General features: G+C 45.8%; 1 protein-coding gene across 4 annotated transcripts in view; it reads left to right on the plus strand.

Annotated features, from left to right (window-relative positions):
• Mbnl2 (muscleblind like splicing regulator 2) overlaps nucleotides 1-20,320 on the plus strand; it is a 155,869-nt gene that overhangs the window by 124,484 nt on the left and 11,065 nt on the right. For 2 of the 4 annotated variants that reach the window (XM_028770897.1, XM_028770912.1), the window contains 2 exons: nucleotides 3,248-3,283; nucleotides 4,563-4,657. In XM_028770897.1, coding sequence (XP_028626730.1) covers nucleotides 3,248-3,283; nucleotides 4,563-4,657 — 131 coding nt within the window. The remainder of the gene's footprint in view (nucleotides 1-3,247; nucleotides 3,284-4,562; nucleotides 4,658-20,320) is intronic. The other 2 variants (XM_028770888.1, XM_028770907.1) reach the window with 2 other exon arrangements.

The raw sequence follows: 20,320 nt of genomic DNA on the forward strand, positions 1-20,320 counted from the left end.
GGAGAATTTGCTAACGACTTTAAGGGGGTAGGTAAGATTTCACTGTTAGGGGAAGAACATCCTGGACAGGTATGACAAGAGTGGGTTTGAAGAATAGAGCACCATTCCCTGTAGTAATAGCATACATTACTCGCAGGATCTGTGGGAATAGCAGAGGGTAGAACTAGGTAAAAAGTGGGGACACTGCTTGCAACGCAGAGCAGAACCAGAATCTGGCATTAAGAGAGCAGTCCACATGTCCTAAGCTCCGTGTGTCCCATGTACACCTCACTTTTGGCTGGCAGAGAGAGGAGCCCAGTGAAGGAGCACGGTCAAGCACCTCCCACAACCAGAACACAAGCCAGAGTGACACACTGCCCTCTGGAGCTGCAGGAGCAGTGTCTGAAGGTTCACATAGTGTAACCCAGGAAGCCCTTGATAAAACCTGATCACTACAGAACACAGGAAGAATAAAGGGGGATTTGTTTCAGAAGTGACTTTGAAGCCTAACATGGTTAACTCTAAAGTGGAATATTTTACAGACTAGACCCTTTAATAACCTTCAGGACTAAGCTTTCCCCCAAAGTGCTTTTTACAGTGGGCTGGAACATTGACCCCAACACAGGGGTACCCCAAGGTGCCCTATGCATCTAGTTAAGTGGGATCTCTGCCTTTTTTGAGTCCACAGCAGAATGAGAAAGGTGTTAAACACTAACATAAATGGGTTATTAAAATGTAGCGTAGTACGACTGAAAAGGCAGAGTTCAAATAGTTAAATAGAAATGTGGATGGAAACTGACTTAGGTGACTGGGGGAGATGGGGAAATTAAGATGAGATGATTTCTGAAGACATGACTCATGCTTTGACACCCGAGGAAAGAAAGTGGTTAAAGGGTATTCTAGATTGGGGGTGGGGCCAAAATTAGATTAAAAGTATGAAGTATTCAGTTGAAAGCAATGAAGGTCCATCCAGATGGACCTTGGTACCAGGGACGGGGGCTGCGGTGGGGAGGTAGTCAGGGCCTGGCCTAGAAGAGTCTCCATCCTCAAAGCAGCAAAGCCTTCCTAGAGGTGGAGTGACTGTGGCAGCAGAGTAGAGCCTGGAACAGGGAGGAGCAGGAAGGCCAGACAGGATGCTGTTGCAGAGCTGACATTAGTAGTGGAAGGGACCTTGCAGAGCAGCCAAAGTCATGGCTCGGCAGACGGGTCCTCGCCTGCTCAGAAGCAGCACCGTGCTGGCTCAGCGGGGAGTTGGACCTGAGACTAGCATGAGGCAAAAATGGCATCACGTAAGAGTTGAGCTGAAGCATCGCACGCGTGATGATATCTGTCACGTGTTTCCAGATGTGGAGGCGACCAGGTGAGAAAGAGCAGAGCTTAGCGTGTTCCGTTGGAGACCCTCGTGGAACCCAGGTGGGGAGGACAGGAGAACAGTTAGGTAGAGAGGCTTTCGATCTGGCAGGGCACAAAACGTGGAAGCCGTGAGGTCATTGAGAGCCTTGGAATGGATGAGCTGACACTCATAGAAGATCTACAGAGCAGGAAAAATTAAATAAAAAGAACCCAGGACAGGCTCTTAAAAACTCCAGCACATATATAGAGGGAAAAAATTCAGCAGAAGCTTTTAGAAGTGTGTGTGTTGCTTAGTATGCAAGGTATAGGGAAGTGCAAAGTATCCTAGAAACTGGATAAAGGTATAACAGATTGAGAATGAAACCAGCTAGAAGAGGATTGAAGGACTGAGGGGGCAGACGGGATCAAGGAAATTAAAGTGCGATGCAGGGAACTTTCTAGATGTTTGTGGAAGTAGAGAGATGGGGATGGAGGAGGAGGTCGTGCAAGCTGCATGTGAGCACGTGTGTGTGTGTGTGTGTGTGTGTCTCGGTGCGTGTGCCAAATTGGATGTACTGCCACATCTCTGGTAAAAGCAACAACAACAAAAACCCAAATAAATAAATAAAAGAAAGAAAGAAGCCAGCAGTAGCCTGCTTGGATAGTCTTTTCCTAAATCAGTGATGCCAACATGGTCAAGGGTAGGTCAGGCAAGAAGTTCTTAGGAATGTGAAGAAGATACTGAGTTCCAGATTCACGTCTAACATCTCAGCATGTAGTCCTGAGACCTTCAGCAGATGCACCTACATTCCTTTGAGGATACCACTCTGACACCTTCATGACCCTGAGTTTCCAAGAATCCTTATATTGCCTTTGTTTACATTCTGAGGAACAGAGCCAGTGGCAGGCAATCCCTCAGAGCTAGCTCCCAGTACATCTTTTTCTGCCCTCCTGATTTGCATCGCTGTTCAGTCAGAATTCCATGACACGTGTACATCATTAAGACTGTTCACGGATAACATAGTTCTTGCCAAAGAAGCACTGAAGTTGACCTCCTTCTCCCACTAACCCAGAGACCAGCCAACTCTCCGCTACCTAGCTCTTCAATCCCTCAGACGCCTCCTTGGAATGGCCATGATCAAAATCTCTCACCAGGGTCCCAGATCTCCACCATTTGCTCATATGGTACTTAGGCTTCACAGTTATGTGCCACCCCTTTGTCACAGCGAGTCTCCTAGCCAGAATAGATCCCAGACCTGTGCGGCAGTTCCATCCAGAAGATTCCATCTACATTTCTAGCACACAAGTCGTTGCTCAAGAATTTCCTGACCTGCCTGGCAGGGCTTTGATTTAGAAGATATGAAATCTCAACTCACTGTTCTTCTTTTCACATTGCTATCGCACACAACACACATTCCATCACCAAACAGACTCGATGTCGTGCGCGTGGCACACTCCGGAGTGTAGCTCACTCTGGCGAGCATCAGCTCTGGCCTGGATTTAGCATGGAACTCTACTGCCGGCCTTGCCCGTGGCTCACACTGACACCTGACCTTGGAGGAGTTACTGTGCCTCAGATTTTTTCATCTGTAAAATACCTACTCTCCACCTGACAGGGTTAACTTGATCATGTGTGTAGAATCCTTTGAGGTCTTCAGAGAAGGATACAGTTGTATCATCACATGCCATCCTCCTTAGGATCATGTCGACCTAGAGTAGAAGGGGAGGGTGTTCATGTCCTCAGAGAGTGGGGCTTGGAATCTTATTGGCTTTTAAGTAAGTTGGATCTATCTGCTATACTGACAATGTGAACGGCCCTAAAAACTGTGTGAACTAACCTCCTTGTGCTTCGATCTCACTCTGAATGTTAACTCTAAACCGCTAACCTGTTTCTTTCCCTTTTATTCACCTTTTCCCCACCATTGCATGACTTCAGGGTCAGTTTTGTGCATGACACCCGCTACCAGTATTGGTAGGTTTCAAACTTTTTTTATTTGTCTTTTATATGATGTGCAATGCCTTCACTGTTTGACATTTATTTCAGAGACGGTAGAGAATGCTTTAGGAAGTAGATCTGAAGGCTTAATGGCTTTAGAGTTAACGTGTAAGCTATGCTTATGTATTTAAGAGAGCGATGGTTTTTAATGTGACCTCTCGATGCTAGAACGATCACCACAGAGACGTAAAACCACAAGTGCAAGTGTGCTTTTTCTTTTAATGATTTGTGTTGTTTCTCTTTATAGTTTATCTGGTTTAGCATGAGGCAAGCAGAGGCAGGCTAATTTCATCAATGTTTTAAAGTTTCATAGTGGTGTGCCTTTATCTCCTCTTTGCTGTGTGTTAGAGTTATCAGAGTTTCCCAGAAGTATGTATTTTTGGAAAAAAAATTATACATGGATAAATTTTGAAACCAAGTGTCTGAACTGCCCTGTTTACTTATCTTTATAGAGGGCAGACTTATTGGTAATGGCTTTGGTTTTTTTGTTTGTTTTTGCTTTGTTTATTTTTGTGCCTCCCCATTCCCTTAGATGGGGAATTTTAATAGTGGGGTATTTTCTCAAATTCAGGGCCATGGCACACAAGTCTGTCTTCAGGACAGCTGATCCATTTTACTTACGAGTTCAGAAAGTAAACATTGGCAAAATGAATCTGGTTACTTCATAGTAACTGCTCTAGAATTTACACCAAGGCCATTTCTTTTGCCTCACTGTTTAGTGACCAAAGTAAAACATGGGGCCACTGAAATTCCACTTTACATATGTGCTTCCAAATTTAAGAGAAAAATATTTTTTGGTTTAATCACAATTGATGAATCACCAATGATAAATAAATTAGGCCTGCTGAACCCGTGATGTTTTGGAATTTATAATCGGTCCACTTGGTTCATTGGCTACTACCTATCATGTTTTCAGAAACATCAATAGCTATAGTCACGATGTCGTCCTCTGAATTGGGAATGGTTCTGTCGTTGGAAACAAAACGTTTATAAATACATCGATCAAAGCGATGCTCTTTGGTCTTTCTGGGAATCACTGATTATGTTTGAAAACTTCCTTTAATTGTACTTGTAATAAGCTATTTTCCCTTTTTATTTCTCTCCCATGCTTCCTTGCTTTGCACTGTGATCGCATGCCATCTGCTGGTTAACCCATGATGGCTTGCTGCTCTGATATTCACCATGCCAATACCACTTCTATTACCATAATGCTACACCCTCCTGTTCATTGCTCCCATGGTTCCCCTCCTGAAAGTACCCATGATGCACAGCGCTACGTCCGCCACTGTCTCTGCAGCAACAACTCCTGCAACAAGTGTCCCCTTCGCAGCAACAGCCACAGCCAATCAGGTTTGCTCCTTTTTAAAGCTTTTCTTTCACAAATCCCGAACTCTAAATGAGTGCTGATATTTTAAAAAAAAAAAAAAATTCTCGGTGAGAATTTTTTTTTCATGTTTATCCATCAAATTTTGTTTTTTTTTTAATTAGTTTATAGCAAGCATTTGTGGACAGGTTGCACTTATTTAGAGTTAACATTTACTGCAAATAATGATGTAGCTATGTTTTGTGTTGCACTGTTTGTTTTCGTACCTAATATTGTGTAATTAACCTGACAGGCTTAAATTCCTTTTAGCACAGTGTTGCTTATCCAGTGGTTTGTGAGTTACCACGTAAGAATGTAGAACTACTACACCTGTGGGTGCTCCCAAATCAGCTCCACTTTGATTTGGCTCATTCGGTGGTGGGAGAAAAGGAGAAATTCTCCACCCATACCCTAAATGTCAAATTTGAGGTCCGAAGAATTCTCATGAACACCGACCTTAGTCACAGGTGTTGACTCAGTATGCCCTGGTAGATGTGTTCAGATCTGGTATGAGAGCCGTGTCACCCTAAGAGACGAGTGTGCTACCCAGTGTGCTGGGCTCCCCACAGCTGGCTTTAACTGAATATGAGAGCGTATTATGTTGGCTTAATGCATGTGCCACTAGGACCTGGGGATGCCTCTCGTTGGGGAGAGCCAGTGGGCTATCTCCTGCTCTGTGGTCACAAACTGACCGTTTCTCTGACCCTGCCTAGCCAGTTTGCACACATGCTTGCCAGCCACAAGGGACAAGTGTGAGATGGTGGGCTATCTTCTCATCTCACCTAGGAAATCACCTCCACACGGAGGCCCTCCCTTCATAGAATAATTTTGGGGTTTGTTTTTTGTTTTTTGTTTTTTTCATTTTGTGTTTTGTTTTAAATAAACTCAACCATGCTGAGAAAGCGTGAAAAGGATTTAAAAAAAAAATGTAGGCTGAGACCCTGGGAGGAGGGCCAGGCAAATAGGTGGAATGGTAAGTTCAACACTGGGAGAGGTTGTGCCAGGGCGTGGATGGCACAGCCTGCAAACTGGAAGGACAGGTTCACCTCCAGCCTGAGACTGTGACCCTGGTGCTCTGGGCTTGCTCTTAAGGAAAGGCAAGACTGCACTGGAGGGCAAAATAAATGCTACCCCCTCCTGTGTCCTGATAAAGCAGAGGGAACCGCAGAGACAATAGGACAGTCGCCACCTCTCTGCTCTTCAGGAGTGAGCGCCAGCTTGTCTTCCAGACTAGTATCACAAAGAGCAGCACATAAATTCCTGAACCCAGAAGACCTGATATCTGTTTGTTATTTGGTTGGTTGGTTGATTTTGAGGTTTTAAACAGGGATGGGAGACAGGAGAGAGATTCTGTACCCTTCTAAGTAGGTTCAAAGCCCTTTCCACTCACTTGGTGTGGGGAATCTGGACCCCTCCTTTATGAGTCTAAGTCCTGCCTCTCAAAACCAGGTTTCTGTGAGGTTGATCCAGTTTGTTAGAAAATCCCCTTCCTAGGGATTCGTTATCCTATAGGAGTGCCTGCTACAGTAAAATTCCACATTTATGACGGATTGAGCATCTCTCATCCTCACACCTCTTCCCCCCACCCCCGGGGGGGGGGCGCCAAAGGCAAGGTAAAAAAAAAAAAATGCTTTTGCGCTGAAGGGTAAGTCCCTGCTTGCATCCACTTGTGCATGCAGCCTCAAGTGATACCTGGCCCGGGACTCTTCAGTGCTGTTTGTAGAAACCCCTGAAATGGGAAAGGTATAGAGAGGCTTACCTAGGTGTGCAAGGGAGGAGGGAGCGTACAGGGGCAGCCGGAAGCCTAAGTACGACCCTTCAGGGTGTGACTGTTAAAGGAACTAACAAGGTTAACTTCAATTTAATCTGGAGCAAGGAAACCAAAGGAGACATGAGTGGCTGCCCTAATCCTATTCCTTCTGAGCTTTGTGGTTTGTTAAAGACAGACGTTGCCCCAGTGCAGCACACTGATGGTGAAGAGAAATGGGGTGTCAGTTCCTGTGAAGGTCTGCTTACACACGGGGAGAAAGCACAGAAAAGCAGATCACTGCGGCAGTATAAGCTTTCGGATATGGTATTCCTTATTTAGCTCAGTGAACTCTGAAGAGCCAAGTGACTACCAGAGAGCTCTAAGCACCAAGAGCAGAAAATTCAGAGGTGGCTACTGACTGTGGAATATCAGGTTATCATCGTGTTAAAGTTCACTCTGCAAACGCCAGTCGAACCAGGCCCACGTGACCCACGAAAGTCAATGAAAGCTCATGAACCTGGAGATGTGTGAGGGCTTTGCTGGGAGGAGGAAGTGGGGGCGGGACTGCGGAGGGCGGAGCTCACTGAGTGACAGGCACCCTGCTCTAGTCCTTCAAGAGCCATCTGTGTTTGCCACAGAATGCAATTGTGTTTCAACCGTGTTTTGGCTAATTCAGATTGCCATTTCAAATACTGAAAACTTCATAGGTACTCCTAATAGATGAAAGAGATTGGAAGGAGAAAGAGGGTACACCGGAACCGCCCCCCCCCCGGGGGGTGTGTGTGTGGGAGCTTCCACCCAGAGCGTTTTACACCAACTCCGGGAAACACACCACCAATCAGTAACCATAGCTTCGGCCTAGATGCCGGGAAAAAGTTTCTCAACCTTAGACTAGCAGTTTGAGAAAGACAGAATATAAATACATTCCAGGAACTTTTTTTTTTTTATGAAATAAATACCTAGCTCTAAGAATACATAGTAAGAAAAAATAAGCAAATTTATTGACCTGTTTTCTGATTTAGTATCTTTTAATCTCAATATATTAAATTATGTATACTATTAATAATAATATAAACCACTTACTCCGTAGCATGTACGATTCTAAATGTTCTCTCATTTTACATAGCTTGACTCTATTACATAGTGTGTGTGTGTGTGTGTGTAAAATAGACACCGCTGGATCCTCACTGTGGTTTTATGAGACTGATAAAATGTTCATCTTTCTCATTTTATAGATGGTAAAACTGGAACAATAACCTGCATTAACCAAAGTGACATGGCTCATAAATGGCCTGGTGGGGTTTACCGTGGGCAGTTTGCTGCAGAGGCTTCCTCTTCTGTCTGTAGTTTGCTGCCTTCTATATAACAATGGATGTTCAAAAGTCACATCTCACACCATAACTATCAGTCAGGGGTTGCTGTAAATTCAAGTCCTTTAGGGAAGAGGAAGTGGCCTCCCTAATATTAGTCTCCAACTGAGGAGGACACGAAACTGGGAAGATGAATGTAGGCATAGAAGCCAGCAACTTAGATGAGTGCCAGGTCACCTGTAGAAATTATACAGCAAACCTCACTAGGGCTAGGGTTAGGTGGTGCTATGACCTGAGAATATTATCTATAATCTAAAGAATAAATCTAAGGAAGAGCTAGCCAGCAGGCTCAGTAAGCTGGGTGTGGGCACTTTTCCCGTCTAGACTTGATGACTCTAAGGAAGAGTTAGCTAGCAGGCTCAGTAAGCTGGGTGTGGGTACTTCTCCTGTGTAGACTTGATGACTAACATCTTTCAGTGTCACAATGCTGGGCTACAACAACAACAACAAAAATGTAAAAAAGTGAAATACCGTGCAAATGAATCAGCTTCAGCCTAGACACAGGGCCAGGATCTGTGGAGCTGATGCAGTATAAACAACTTAGTGTGGGGGGTTACCTAGTTTTTTCATTATAGACATTTTGTCTAATAAAAGACAGATGTGAGTTAAAACTCCTAATAACCTAAGGGATTACAGAACTGTGCTTCCAATTGTTTTTAGGGTTTTAGATTTTCAAAATCAAAAATATTTTACACGTTAGTCCACAGGTACATCGGAGGGGAGGGACGCAGAACTTAGCTGGAATAGAGCCAATGGTCGGATTGGTCGGTGTACGGTTGTGGCCCCAAGTATGTTTGACTGCAGGCGGGCATTGACCTTAATGTCTGCCGCTTGTTGTCCACTTTAGGGATCTCAGGCAAAGTAGTCTTGGGAACAGAAGCTAAGAAGACTAGACAGTTGCATTGAGGTGGGAGAGTCTGCAGAGACTTGAAACATTGTAACAAGGTCCTGAACTAGAACAGTGGCAGCTGGTCAGGGCTCCCTAGCCTCGCCTTTACATGTTACATAGGAGAGTAACTTAAAGCCGGAGACAAACATCAGAACACCTTCACACTGTGACAGAACCTATCCAAAGAACAGTCAGGTAGCAGAAAGAGATGTGGGCTGGCATGAAAGGTTACCACAGGAAGTGATTTCTGGGCTCTGAGTTCTTTCCAGAGCAGTAGTTTGGTGGCTTCATTGGTCATAGGCATCCAGTGTGCCTACCGGAATAGGTTGTTATGGAGAATGAACGAAGCCTAGAGCACCACAGGGGTGCACAGACTCCCTTCAACTGTGAAGAGATTCCACTGTCTCTCACTCTGCATTATAGTTCTGTGGGTAGAACAGGATAAACCAGTTCCTTCTGGTTTGTGGGATGTCTGGGAGAAAAAACGATTGCACTCTAAATCTCAGGACTCTCCGGAGCTCCCACACTACCTTCAAAACCAAAGTCACGTGATGTTTCTATCAGGGTGTGAACAATCACCGCTCCAAAACATGCCAATTCATGGTCATGGCCTTCACACTTCATCACACCTCTGTAACTCCTAGGATTAAGCTCACTCAACAGATCAAAAGACAACTTGCAGGAGTTGGTTTTCACCTTCTACTACCTAGGATGTGTAGGGGCTGTACTCCTGTACTCGGGCCATCGGGCTCTGCACCCGGTGCCTTTATCCGCTGAACCATCTCACCACCCCTATCTTTTTACTGAAATATCTGATAGGCTAGAAATTTTCATTTTTCAGACACGGCAGATATAGGTGCTTTACATCTGACATTCAATCTCAATAATACTCTACCAGAAAAATAGTACGATTGCCTGTAACCAGCATCACCCATTGTGTTTTAACTAGCCGTTCTAAGAGCTGCTTCTAAGGAAAACCTACCTGGCCTTACCCTCATGGCCACTGGGGACATAACCAAAGCCACTGAGGTAAGGATGCTCAGTTTCATCTGTCACAGACCGGCCTTGTAGGATTTCTATTATTCAGTGCCATCTGCTGGGACTATATTCAGACAAATGTAGGAGGCCGTCAGCATTTCCACTATTCATCACTTGACCCATTTTAGGGCCTGTGTTTGTCTCACAAGAAAGTATCTTGGTTCTGCAGGGCCCGGTGTGGGAGGGGTAGGCTTCTGTCAGTTCTGCCTCCTGGAATACACAACAGAGTGGCCAGCCCCCATGCAGAGGATCAAACTGTCAAACACTCCTTTCTCACAGTCTGTCCATCCCTGAGAGCTGAGAACAAAAAAGAAAGAGAGAGAGAGCGAAGGAAGGAAGGAAGAAAGAAAAGAAAAAAAAGAAAAGCACTGGGTCCCAGATTGATGTTCTCCCCCGCCCAAAAAAGTAAAGACTACAAACCGTCGCACTGCATGCTGGGTAGAAAAACATCAGGCTCCACCCCTTGTGCACTGCATACTGGGTAGAAAAACATCAGGCTCCACCCCTTGTGCACTGCATGCTGGGTAGAGAGGCCTCCAACTTTCAGCTTTCGCTGGTTAAGCTACTTTATTTTGCTTGTACGCTTAGTTTGAGCTGCTTGGTGACTAATGCTAACTGCCAGAGTGGAGGCGTCTAGATTTACTGGTAGGGGGAAATGTTTTCAAAGTACACTACAGGGCTTAGGTGAACTTGGATGAAGAAGCAGCAAGATAGACAGAGTTGTGGTTGGTCGGTTTGTGTGTGTGTTTGTTTTGTTTTATCTTTAAGGAGTCAGGAAATCAGCTGGTGAGATGGCGCGACGGGTAGAAAGCATTTGCCACACAAGCCTGAATATCTGAATTTGAGTCCTAGAACTCAGTGAAGGAGAGAATGGCCTCCGGAAAGTCCTCTGACTCCCACGTATATGCATCGTGACGCACATGCACTAGCGTTCACACATACACATTGCACACATGTACACACACACACACACACACACACACACGGGCTCGCACGCGCATGCATGGGAGATCTCTCAGAAAATCAGAGAGAGAACAGGCTTTCTTTCCTGCCTCAGAGGCAGCTGCTTCAGGGGCGCCTGCAGCGAGGCTGGATTAATGAACGTACCTACCGATTCTTTAGGGGATGTAAGCACTGGGATCCAGTACAGTTTCATTTTTCTCGAATAATTCACACCTCCTGGTGAGTCTTGGGCAGACATTTTGTACACGGCACCTGAAGACATAGCAGCTCTAGTTCCAAGCAGTTAGCCTGTCGGCAGAGTCCCGAGGCACCTGGTGCATTGTCCTGTTAGAGCTTCAAATCCTATACTCTTTCACAGTTTGATGGGACTTTGGGTGAGGATTGTTTTTGAATTGAAAAGTCGTATTCCCCAGAGTATTTTGGCTTTTGCAGGTGTTAGTGAAGCCATGTTCCACCATTCTAACGTCAGGCTGCTGGCTTGGAGCTGCGTGGATGTGGATACACAGTTCATCTTGTGCGTTATTCCCAACCGGAGGTTTTCAAGGAAGGGCAGACTAGCTGCTGTGCATGAACTCAGCCAGTGTCCAGGGCTCAGTGATGGGTAGGGCTTTTCCCTGTAGCAGCTACTCCGAACAGAACAAATGTTTATCCCTTTCTGCATCCAAATATGGATGCTGTCTTGTACTTCTACCTGAGTGCTGGAGAAGTAACATGTGTGTGTGTGTGTGTGTGTGTTTGTGTGTGTGTGTTGGGTGTGGGGTGGGTTCCAAGAAACTGGCTGCATTCACCAGAAATGGAAGAGGCAGTAACTTCGGGAATCATGTAAGTTTCAGTCTATTCCAGTTGAGAGGGATGCTGGAGGTAATTAGGGGTCAGTGGCTGAGTAAGGAGATAGGAAATGATCAGAACACATCCTAAGAACATGAAACCCCCTATGTGAATATCACTGCATGGGAAATTAGATCCAAGCTATGAGTCTGTACCTAAAGTATCCAGGGACATATCCCTGCAGGATATGGGGGAGACTGGGAGGTGGTAAGGTGCAGATCAACCTGCAAAAGGTTAAGGCAAAGGCTCGGGAGGGAGGGAGACAGATGGCTTTGTCAGCAGGACACTTGCTGTGCAAGCATGGACTCCTGAGCTCAGTCAGCCCAAGCACAAAGAAAAGGCAGGTGCAGGGCTCCGTAATCCCTGCCATGGAAAGCTGGAGGCAGGAAGGTCTCAGGGTCTTGCCGATCAACCATACTAGTCAGACACTCAAGCTCCAAGCTTAGCAAGGCACCGTCTCAAAGCATGGAGTGAAGGGACTACAGGCTGGCTCACTCAGGGAACTGCATGCTACACAAATACTAAAACCTGGGTTTAGATTTCCAGCAACCTGTGTAAAAAGCTGGGTGTGGCAGCACAGATCTGGAACCCCAGCAGAGACAGGTAGAATCCTGCAGCTCACTGACTGTCTGGTCTAATAGAACCTTTGAAGTCCAAACTCAGTGAGAGACTTTGCCTCAAAGAAATAAGGCAGAGGATGGGTAAGGAAGACACTAGATATCAGTGTCTGGGCCCCACATCCGTATATACACACATGCACATGTGCACACCCATGCACACAGCCACACACACCACATACACACCCCACACATACAAACACTACACATACAACATACACAACACATGCACACTCATACATACAAATACACACACACACACACACACATATATATATATACACACACACACATATATACATACATACATACATACATACATACATACAGTGAAAAGCAGTTGAGGACATCTGACATTGACCTCTGTCTTTCACATGCACACAAACATACAAGTGCCTGTGTATCACACACATACTCACAAAGGAACCCATATACGTATGAATTAATTAAATGCTAGAGACAAGAGTCTGGTCAAATGAAAGAGGACTTCAACAGCCTGTTACTTTACATGATTTTGCACTTAAGTCTATAACATGGGCTTTCTTGTCACTTCCATGCCTGAGGAAATGAAAGCTTGGGTTTGGTCTTGAGTAGCAAAGCCTGAATTTGACCTTGAAGCCTGTCTCAGTCAACTTTCGGCCACATGAGAGAACACCTAAGATTATCAGCTTCATGAGGAGAAACTTTTGTCTTGGCTCAGGTAGGTTTTAGTCCATGGCTTTGGGATCTGTACCAGCACGGTACATCATGAAGGCAGTGCATGGCTTAAGAGCCCTTGTCACCTTGAGTCAGCCTGGGAGCTAAAGAGAGACCAGGAGAGAATGGGTCACAGTATCCCCTTCAAGGACACCTCTTGGAAGCTCAGTTCTCCAGTGTCAATTTGCCACTTGAAAGTTTCTACCATTGCCCAATAGCAGCAAGCTGGAGATGAAGCTGTTCTTTAGCGGACGGACCAGCTCCAGAGCGTTGCAGATTCAGTGTTCCCCTAGCGTTACACACACCCTGACCAGCATCTAGAGCTTAGAAAGGATCTCAGGGCTGGCACGGTGGCTCAACAAGTAAAGGCACTTGTGACCAGGCCTGAAGACCTAACACATCATGTACACACACACACACACACACACACACACACACACACACACACACAGAGAGAGAGAGAGAGAGAGAGAGAGAATATATTGTTAAAGAGATGCTACAGTTACAGATCTAAATAACAGTTGATCTCAGGTGAGCTTTATTTAAAAACTTTCGTTGGTCCTGTTGGGTGACTGGCTGGGAGCATGGAGCAGAAAATGCTGTGGTCACCTGTGGAGAAGGAAGTAGAACACGGGAGTCCTGGGAAGCAGGGAGGTGTGTCCATGGAGAATGCATGGAGACTGAGCCTGAGTTCGCCATCGGGTGGCTTCTCCACTACTGAGGCACTAGAACAAGGACCGAGGGGAAGAAGAAACCCTGGGCGCTCGGGTGATAAGTAATTACTGACAAGATCCAGAGAGGCCGTCTGCCCTGCAGCCCTCTTTCGTGACGTCTCCCTGTTGGCATTGTTACTTTGATTTGTACTGGATCAGATCGGATGGCTGGTGTTTCCTGACAAGGGTTAATGAAGAGCTACAAGCTGTTCTAGCCATTGGATTCCGTCACGGTTCAGCATCACATTCGATGCTGTGATTCCCCGTCTGTTCGCCTTATCCCCATCCTTTGCCCTGTAGTACCCAGACCCGTAGAGCGCCTGTAGATACGCTCCCCGTGTCAAGTACAGGCCCCTTGCCACTGTCCTCCATGGATGTCTCTAAAAGCAGTATCATTAAATTGATCGCTGTAGGATGTCGCTCAGTGCCCTCCAGTCACGGGTGCATCAGGTGAAGAACGGTTTCAATTAAGTCCAAAGAGCAAATTACCACAATCATGCCGTGCCTGTAGAATAAAATGTGGTGTGTGTGCGAGTTTATGTGTGTGCGTGTTCATGTGCACGTATGTAGAGGTACACGCGCATGTTGGGGCCAGAGGTGGGCAGTAAATGCCAACCCAAATCACTCCCTGCCTTACTCCTTTTTAAATACCGTGCCTGTCGTTGAACCTGGGGCTCTCTTTTAACTAGACTGACCGATCAGCAAGCCCCAGGAGTCTTCCCCCTCCTCCCCCTCCCAGCCCCAGGAGTCCTCCCCTTCACCCTCCAACCCCCGAAGTCCTCCTCCCCCTCACAGCACTGGGTCTGTAAAGAAAGTGCAGTGCACTCAGGCTGGAGATGCCAACTGGAGTCCCCTTGCTCCTGCGGCAAGCGCTTTTCCCACTGACCTCTCTCCCCAGCCCTAGAATAACATATTTATGTGATACAAGTTACCTTACAAATTGTAATGGGAGCCGGAATCGCTCAGCCTTGCCCAGCTCCCATAAATTAACAAAGTACACAAGCCTAGATCCCGATTAGAGTAGTCTTTTCTCCATTTTGCCAGCTGCCTTCCCAAGAAAGTGCTTTAAATGATCTCGTAAGGGACCCCAGGGATGATAGAGCAGACAGACAGCACAGATGTAACTCAAGCCACCACCCAGCTTGAAGCTCTCCTCGTTTGCCAAGCATCACGCGCAGCGTTTGATGTGAATCGTCTCTCTGAAAGCAGAAACGCCCCTGAAGGGACCGTTAGAGACGCTGAGGAACATACCCAAGGTTACACTGCTAAGAAACAAAGCCAGATTTCAAACTTCTCTAAACTTCTAAATCTCCGTTTTATAATAAGACCCAAGAGTATTGGACTGACTTGATGAGAAACTTGTCTTCTAACACTGAATTTAGGCCTCGTTTGCTCCAACAAAGCACCGTTCACATCAAGTTGCTAGCTATAAGCTGTTTTGAAATATGTAACTATGCCTCTTCCTTGGAGCTTGGGAGGGTTTGTGGGAAAGCAAAGATACCAGAGAAATTGAACTTTATTTTCCTATGTGTATTCTTCTGGTGTTAAGTCATGCCTGCTCCATGAGTCCCACTGCCTGTGTGTGCCGTTACTGTGCCACAGTAAGCATAAAAAAGCTTTGGTTCCATGGGTTCAGGGCACGGGTGTTACTTGAATAGGTTTCCTGTTGCTCGTGTTCTTTTCTGAGCTCTTCGGTCCCCTGAAACATGAACTGGGGCAGAGGTTTAGAAAGGGAGACCTAAGAAGTGCATAAAGGCAGAGAAGAAGCCCGTTATGTGCCCTGCCCCTGGATGGGGAGTTTTGAGTTGCTCGTTGTAAGTTTATGCCAGTTTGTTAAAGTATAAGCTGGGAAGTCCCTGCTAATCTCTGAAGAGTCTGCAGGAGCTACATGAGAAGTGAACTCTTCAAAGCTGAACTGCAAACATTTATTTGTTAAACAAGACTGGTTCGCAGAAGTGTCCGTGAGTAGTCGTCTTCTCTAAGCACAGGAATCTAGAAATAATTAATAAATAATGTAGCTTGTGGAAATATTTACATTTGGTGGCTTTGACTAGGAAATTAAAACAAGGTCAAAGGCTGGGGCTGTAGCTCAGTGGAAGAACACTTGCCTCGCATGTTTGAGGTCCTAGGTTCAACCTCTGTTACTGCCAAAGGTAGTTTAGTGTCATCATATAGTACTGTCTCAGGAGTGGATTAACTGGATTTCTGTCATAGAGATGGGGGTACCAACAGTGAAGGAGGGTGCGTGTCTTGCTCATGGTGTGCATCTGCTAAGCCCCCTGCTGGGGTGAGCCTTGTCTACCTGGGAATAAGAAGTGCCACCCATCGGGGATATCAGATTCCCATGGTGGTGGACACTGTTAACACAGCTCTGGGGTATAAGCGCTGCACTACAATAAAAGGTTTCATAATAAACAAAAATGATTATTATGAGCCGACAGTCAAAACTTCAATGGAAAAAAAATCAGAGCAATTTAGTCTGGCTTCATTCAGTGACGGCGTGTGTTGTAGAGAAGGGAGTAAATGCATTTGATATTCTAAAATATCTTAATCTTGTCCAAAAACCAAGCATATTTTCAACATGGGAGGCACTATTCAAACCTATATTTAAATGCACAGTGGAATTATTTGAGTAACTATTTAAATAGAAACTGAAACCAAATCTGATTTAGGATTACGAGTCCTAAAATAATAGCCCTAGGGAAGTAAACCCACCTTTCATCAAAACCGCTATCAGACTCCTCATAGGGGACATTGTATTCAATACTCATTCTTGCTCTCTGAAGTTCCTTGTACATTTTCCAGATGAGAACAAATCACAGAGAATAAATGGCCCACAACTCAAGCAATCGTGTGGACATGTTTAAACCCCAGGCATGGAGTCCTGCAAGCCCTGTGCTCCCCAGGACGTCTCAAGGCAGGGGGGCTTGTGGTCTGTGTAGGGATTGGCTGATAGGAAACCCTGCCGGTGGTACTTGGGGGAGAACAAGAAGTTCAAGTACATCTTTAAATATTTCAACCATTTCAGATGTCCTTGTGGAGATGGTGACTTCTTGAAGTCTAAGTTCCACATGAGAGTTGTCTGCAAATCATGGTGGTCTTTGAGACTGACAAAGAAACTCATATTTCAGCTCAGTGACAAAAAACCAGGCTGTGGGGCAAGAGCATTCCGGAGTAGTAAGCCAGCAGAGAAAGGGTGGACCCCAAGGCCTCTCATCCCAGACCCAACCCAGAGGCCTCTCAAAGATTTTTTTTAGAAGAGGTCATTTTTCTCCATTGTCCATAGAACTTTCTTGTCCACAACCTCAGGTAAACTGATAATCACTAGTTAAGAAAGACAATGGGTGAAAATGAGCGGCTGGATATTTCAGTTATCCCTAAGTCAAGGCACAGAACCAAGAAAGTCAGCTGAGCAGATGAGGGCAGTTTGGGTGCAGAATCGGGGGTCCCATTTTAAAGCCAGAAACAGGAAGAGTGAAAGCTAGGGAAAGGTGGGAGGCACATAAGGTTTGCAGAGCCAGGCGCGGTGGGAAACGCACCGTCTGTGGACACATCGTGAAACCACAGCACCCAGAAGGTCAGAGGCCAGTGTGAGCCAGACACTGTCTCAATAAAACCAGGGCTGGCCGTATAGCTCAGGGCTGGAGAGTGTTCCTGTCGTGTGTGCACAAATCCCTGGTTCCATTCCCAGCTCTGAAAACACAGGGGTCAAGGAAGGAAAATTCAGAGGTGGTGTTTAATTGGTGCGAGTTTCAGTTACGAGGAAAAGTTCTGGAGGTGGGCTGTGTTGAGAGTTGCAGAGCAAAGTGACTGTCTCGTGTCCGTGAGCTACCCATCAGCAGTGCTTAAAGTCGATTTTGTTTTATGTATACTTCAGCACATTTTTAAATGGACAGGTCTACCTGAACACTTCTCAAAACATGGGGGAGGGGATTATTAAAGATGCCAGAGGGCCTAGGCTGTTGCTAATCTTATATTGTAAGATGATTCTTCTCATGATAACAATTCTTCCTGTCCCCGTGCCCTTCACCCCCTTTCAGAGTTCTGTTTTCACAGGGACAGTGACTGTGGGCAGCTGTGGGGGTTTCCTCAATGGACTGAGTTTGTTAAGTGAAGTTTATCCTGGGACAGCAGGCGTTATTAAAAAGCCCACTATTTATTCAGTGGTGGTATGTCTTCTGGCTTCCTCTCAGCAATGGATATTAGGAGCTATACAGCTGGGGCCCTGGGAATGAGGCCGTGGAAAGACAGCCCGTTTTCTTGTGGGCCTTACCTAATAAAGGGTATAGGCAATGAAGAAATGTGCAAGTAATTATACTCAAAGTAATTATGGGATGCAGAGCACCTCAGAGAGGCCCAATCATTGGTGGGGACGTTTAGTGATAAGGAAATAAAGAGTGTGTGACTGCTGGCTTTGATAAAGCATCCTCCTCTGGCTTCGTCTTGGAATGTTTTACAGCAGAGCATTTCTGGACTTCCTGGGGAGTTGTTGGGAGAGCTGGTTGTGACCTCGTCTAAATGTCCACTGCACTGTGGAGGTAGTAGTGTGACGAAAGCAAGCAGAGTGAGGCTCAGACAGCTCACAGACACAGCTGGGGCACAGAGTGAGGCTCAGACAGCTCACAGACACAGCTGGGGCACAGAGTGAGGCTCAGACAGCTCACAGACACAGCCAGGGCACAGATGAGACTCCTCCCGATTGTCTCTCACATCTCGAATCTGCTCTCTGGTTTGTTTGTTTTTTTCCTTTATACTTGAGGTTTATATACAACCAAGTGGCTAAATTAAACTCTCTCTCAGACACACACACACACACACACACACACATGAGCATGCGTGTGCACACACATGCACACACACATGCACACATGCACAGGTACACACTCATGCATGCACACTCCCCACAGGCAAAGAGCTAAAAGGTGTTTTCAGATCGCTCACTGTTAGCCGGAAGCTGGTGACCGGAAGCTATTGACCTGCTGTAGCACCTCCCTCACCCCCAAGGTGATTCCAACACAAGAAGATGCACCTCCACATCCAATACTTCACACCATCCTCCTGTTCGTCCTGCTGAATATTTAGCCTTTGGTGGTGCTTCTGCCATTGGTGCTTTAAAGGCCAGTTCCTAAAGATCTGAGTTACACATTCCAGCCTCCTGCGAAAACAGATACTGCAGGCAGAACGTGCCTGGGATCCCAGGCCTGACACTGGGCTAGTGAGCACAGAAGCAGGGTAAGGGGCAGAGTTGGGGACTTGTGCTAAGCACAACAGGAGCTCATTTTTGTGGATTTTTTTTTCTTCTTGACATGAATCTTTAATGTATTACTGTGAAGAAAACCACATAATTGTAAGAAAGAAAAGAAGATTCCTATATGGCGTGAGCAAGTCTTTCTGAAATTTCTTTGCAATTGCCATACAAACTAATTAATCATTTAAAAAATAAAACAGTTGCTTTAGGTCCTTTTTTCTCTCTTGGACACTGACGTATTTTTTTATTCTTGAATTGTTAAGTTGTAACCTGTGACAGCTATAAGATAAGCCTGATGTCAAAAATAACTATAAAAAAGTAGACACATTGATTATTGTCCATTTATATAACAAAGAGAGTCTTTTTTTCTGGTTTTTTGAGACAGGGTTTCTCTGTATAGCCCTGGCTGTCCTGAAACTCACTCTGTAGACCAGGCTGGCCTCAAACTCAGAAATCTTCCTGCTTCTGCCTCCCAAGTGCTGGGATTAAAGGCATGCACCACCACTGCCCAGCAACAAAGAGAGTCTTAATGTTACCTAAATTAGCTTTTACATGTAAATTTTTTTCTCAGGTTCAGCATCTGTGCCTAGAGTCTGCATCAGCAAATCCACTCAGGAGTGGGCTGCCTGTTCAATCTCAGCCTCACTTCCTACACATATCACTGTAAATATTCTAAATATTTTGCGATATTTGCTTTAATGATATGGCCCTAGATATATATTTTGATACAGTAAGGAAATGTAGCCTTCTTTAACATATACAGTCTGCATTTGGAAAGTGTATTTTTAAAGTTCTTTGGCCCATGGCTTTGGCACTTGGTTTTCCTATAGAAGCAGCCCTGGCCCTGGTGGTCATGGCTCCGTGTTAACCCAGAGATGCTCTGGAAGGGTGGCTTCCTGTGCATGGAGACATGGTCTTTCAAAGACAGGCTCTCCGTGGTGTTCTTTCTGACCAAACAGCCTCTGTAGGTGAGCTCAGTCTGCACAGGGCTTTCTGCAGAAGTCTTAACCACAGCAGGCCTCTGGGTTCCCTTTACCAATTTGTTCAAGCTCATGGCATGGTCAGTAAGGGAGGGCCTGTGGAATAGGACTGGGAAGTGCCATGGTGCAAGCCTGAGGTGTCGAGAGATGGCTCAGTCAGTAAACAGCTCGTCGTGTGAGTTTGAAGACATTAGCTTGAGTCTGCAACATCCGCAAATAAAGCTGAACATAGGGCCTGGGTCCACGATCCCAGCACTGGGGACCCTGAGACAGAGAGATTCTGGAGCCCCACGGCCAGCCAGGCTAGCCAAATCAGTGAGAGACCCTGTCCCCCAAATACGGTGATGAGCAATCGGGGAAACACCCTGCCTGTATGGACCTCTAACCTCCACACTCATGCACACACATATACATACACACACACACACACACATGCATGCGTAGACTAGTTCCTGGGTAGTTACGGCTTGCCCTGTCTGCTTCCTTTCTACCTTGCTGTCATTTGACCCCTCCAGTCTAAGATGCACAGCTTCAGATGTAATATCATAGCTATTCTTT

Source organism: Grammomys surdaster, unplaced genomic scaffold (assembly GCF_004785775.1).
Source record: "Grammomys surdaster isolate TR1022 unplaced genomic scaffold, NIH_TR_1.0 65, whole genome shotgun sequence".
Classification (NCBI taxonomy): domain Eukaryota; kingdom Metazoa; phylum Chordata; class Mammalia; order Rodentia; family Muridae; genus Grammomys; species Grammomys surdaster.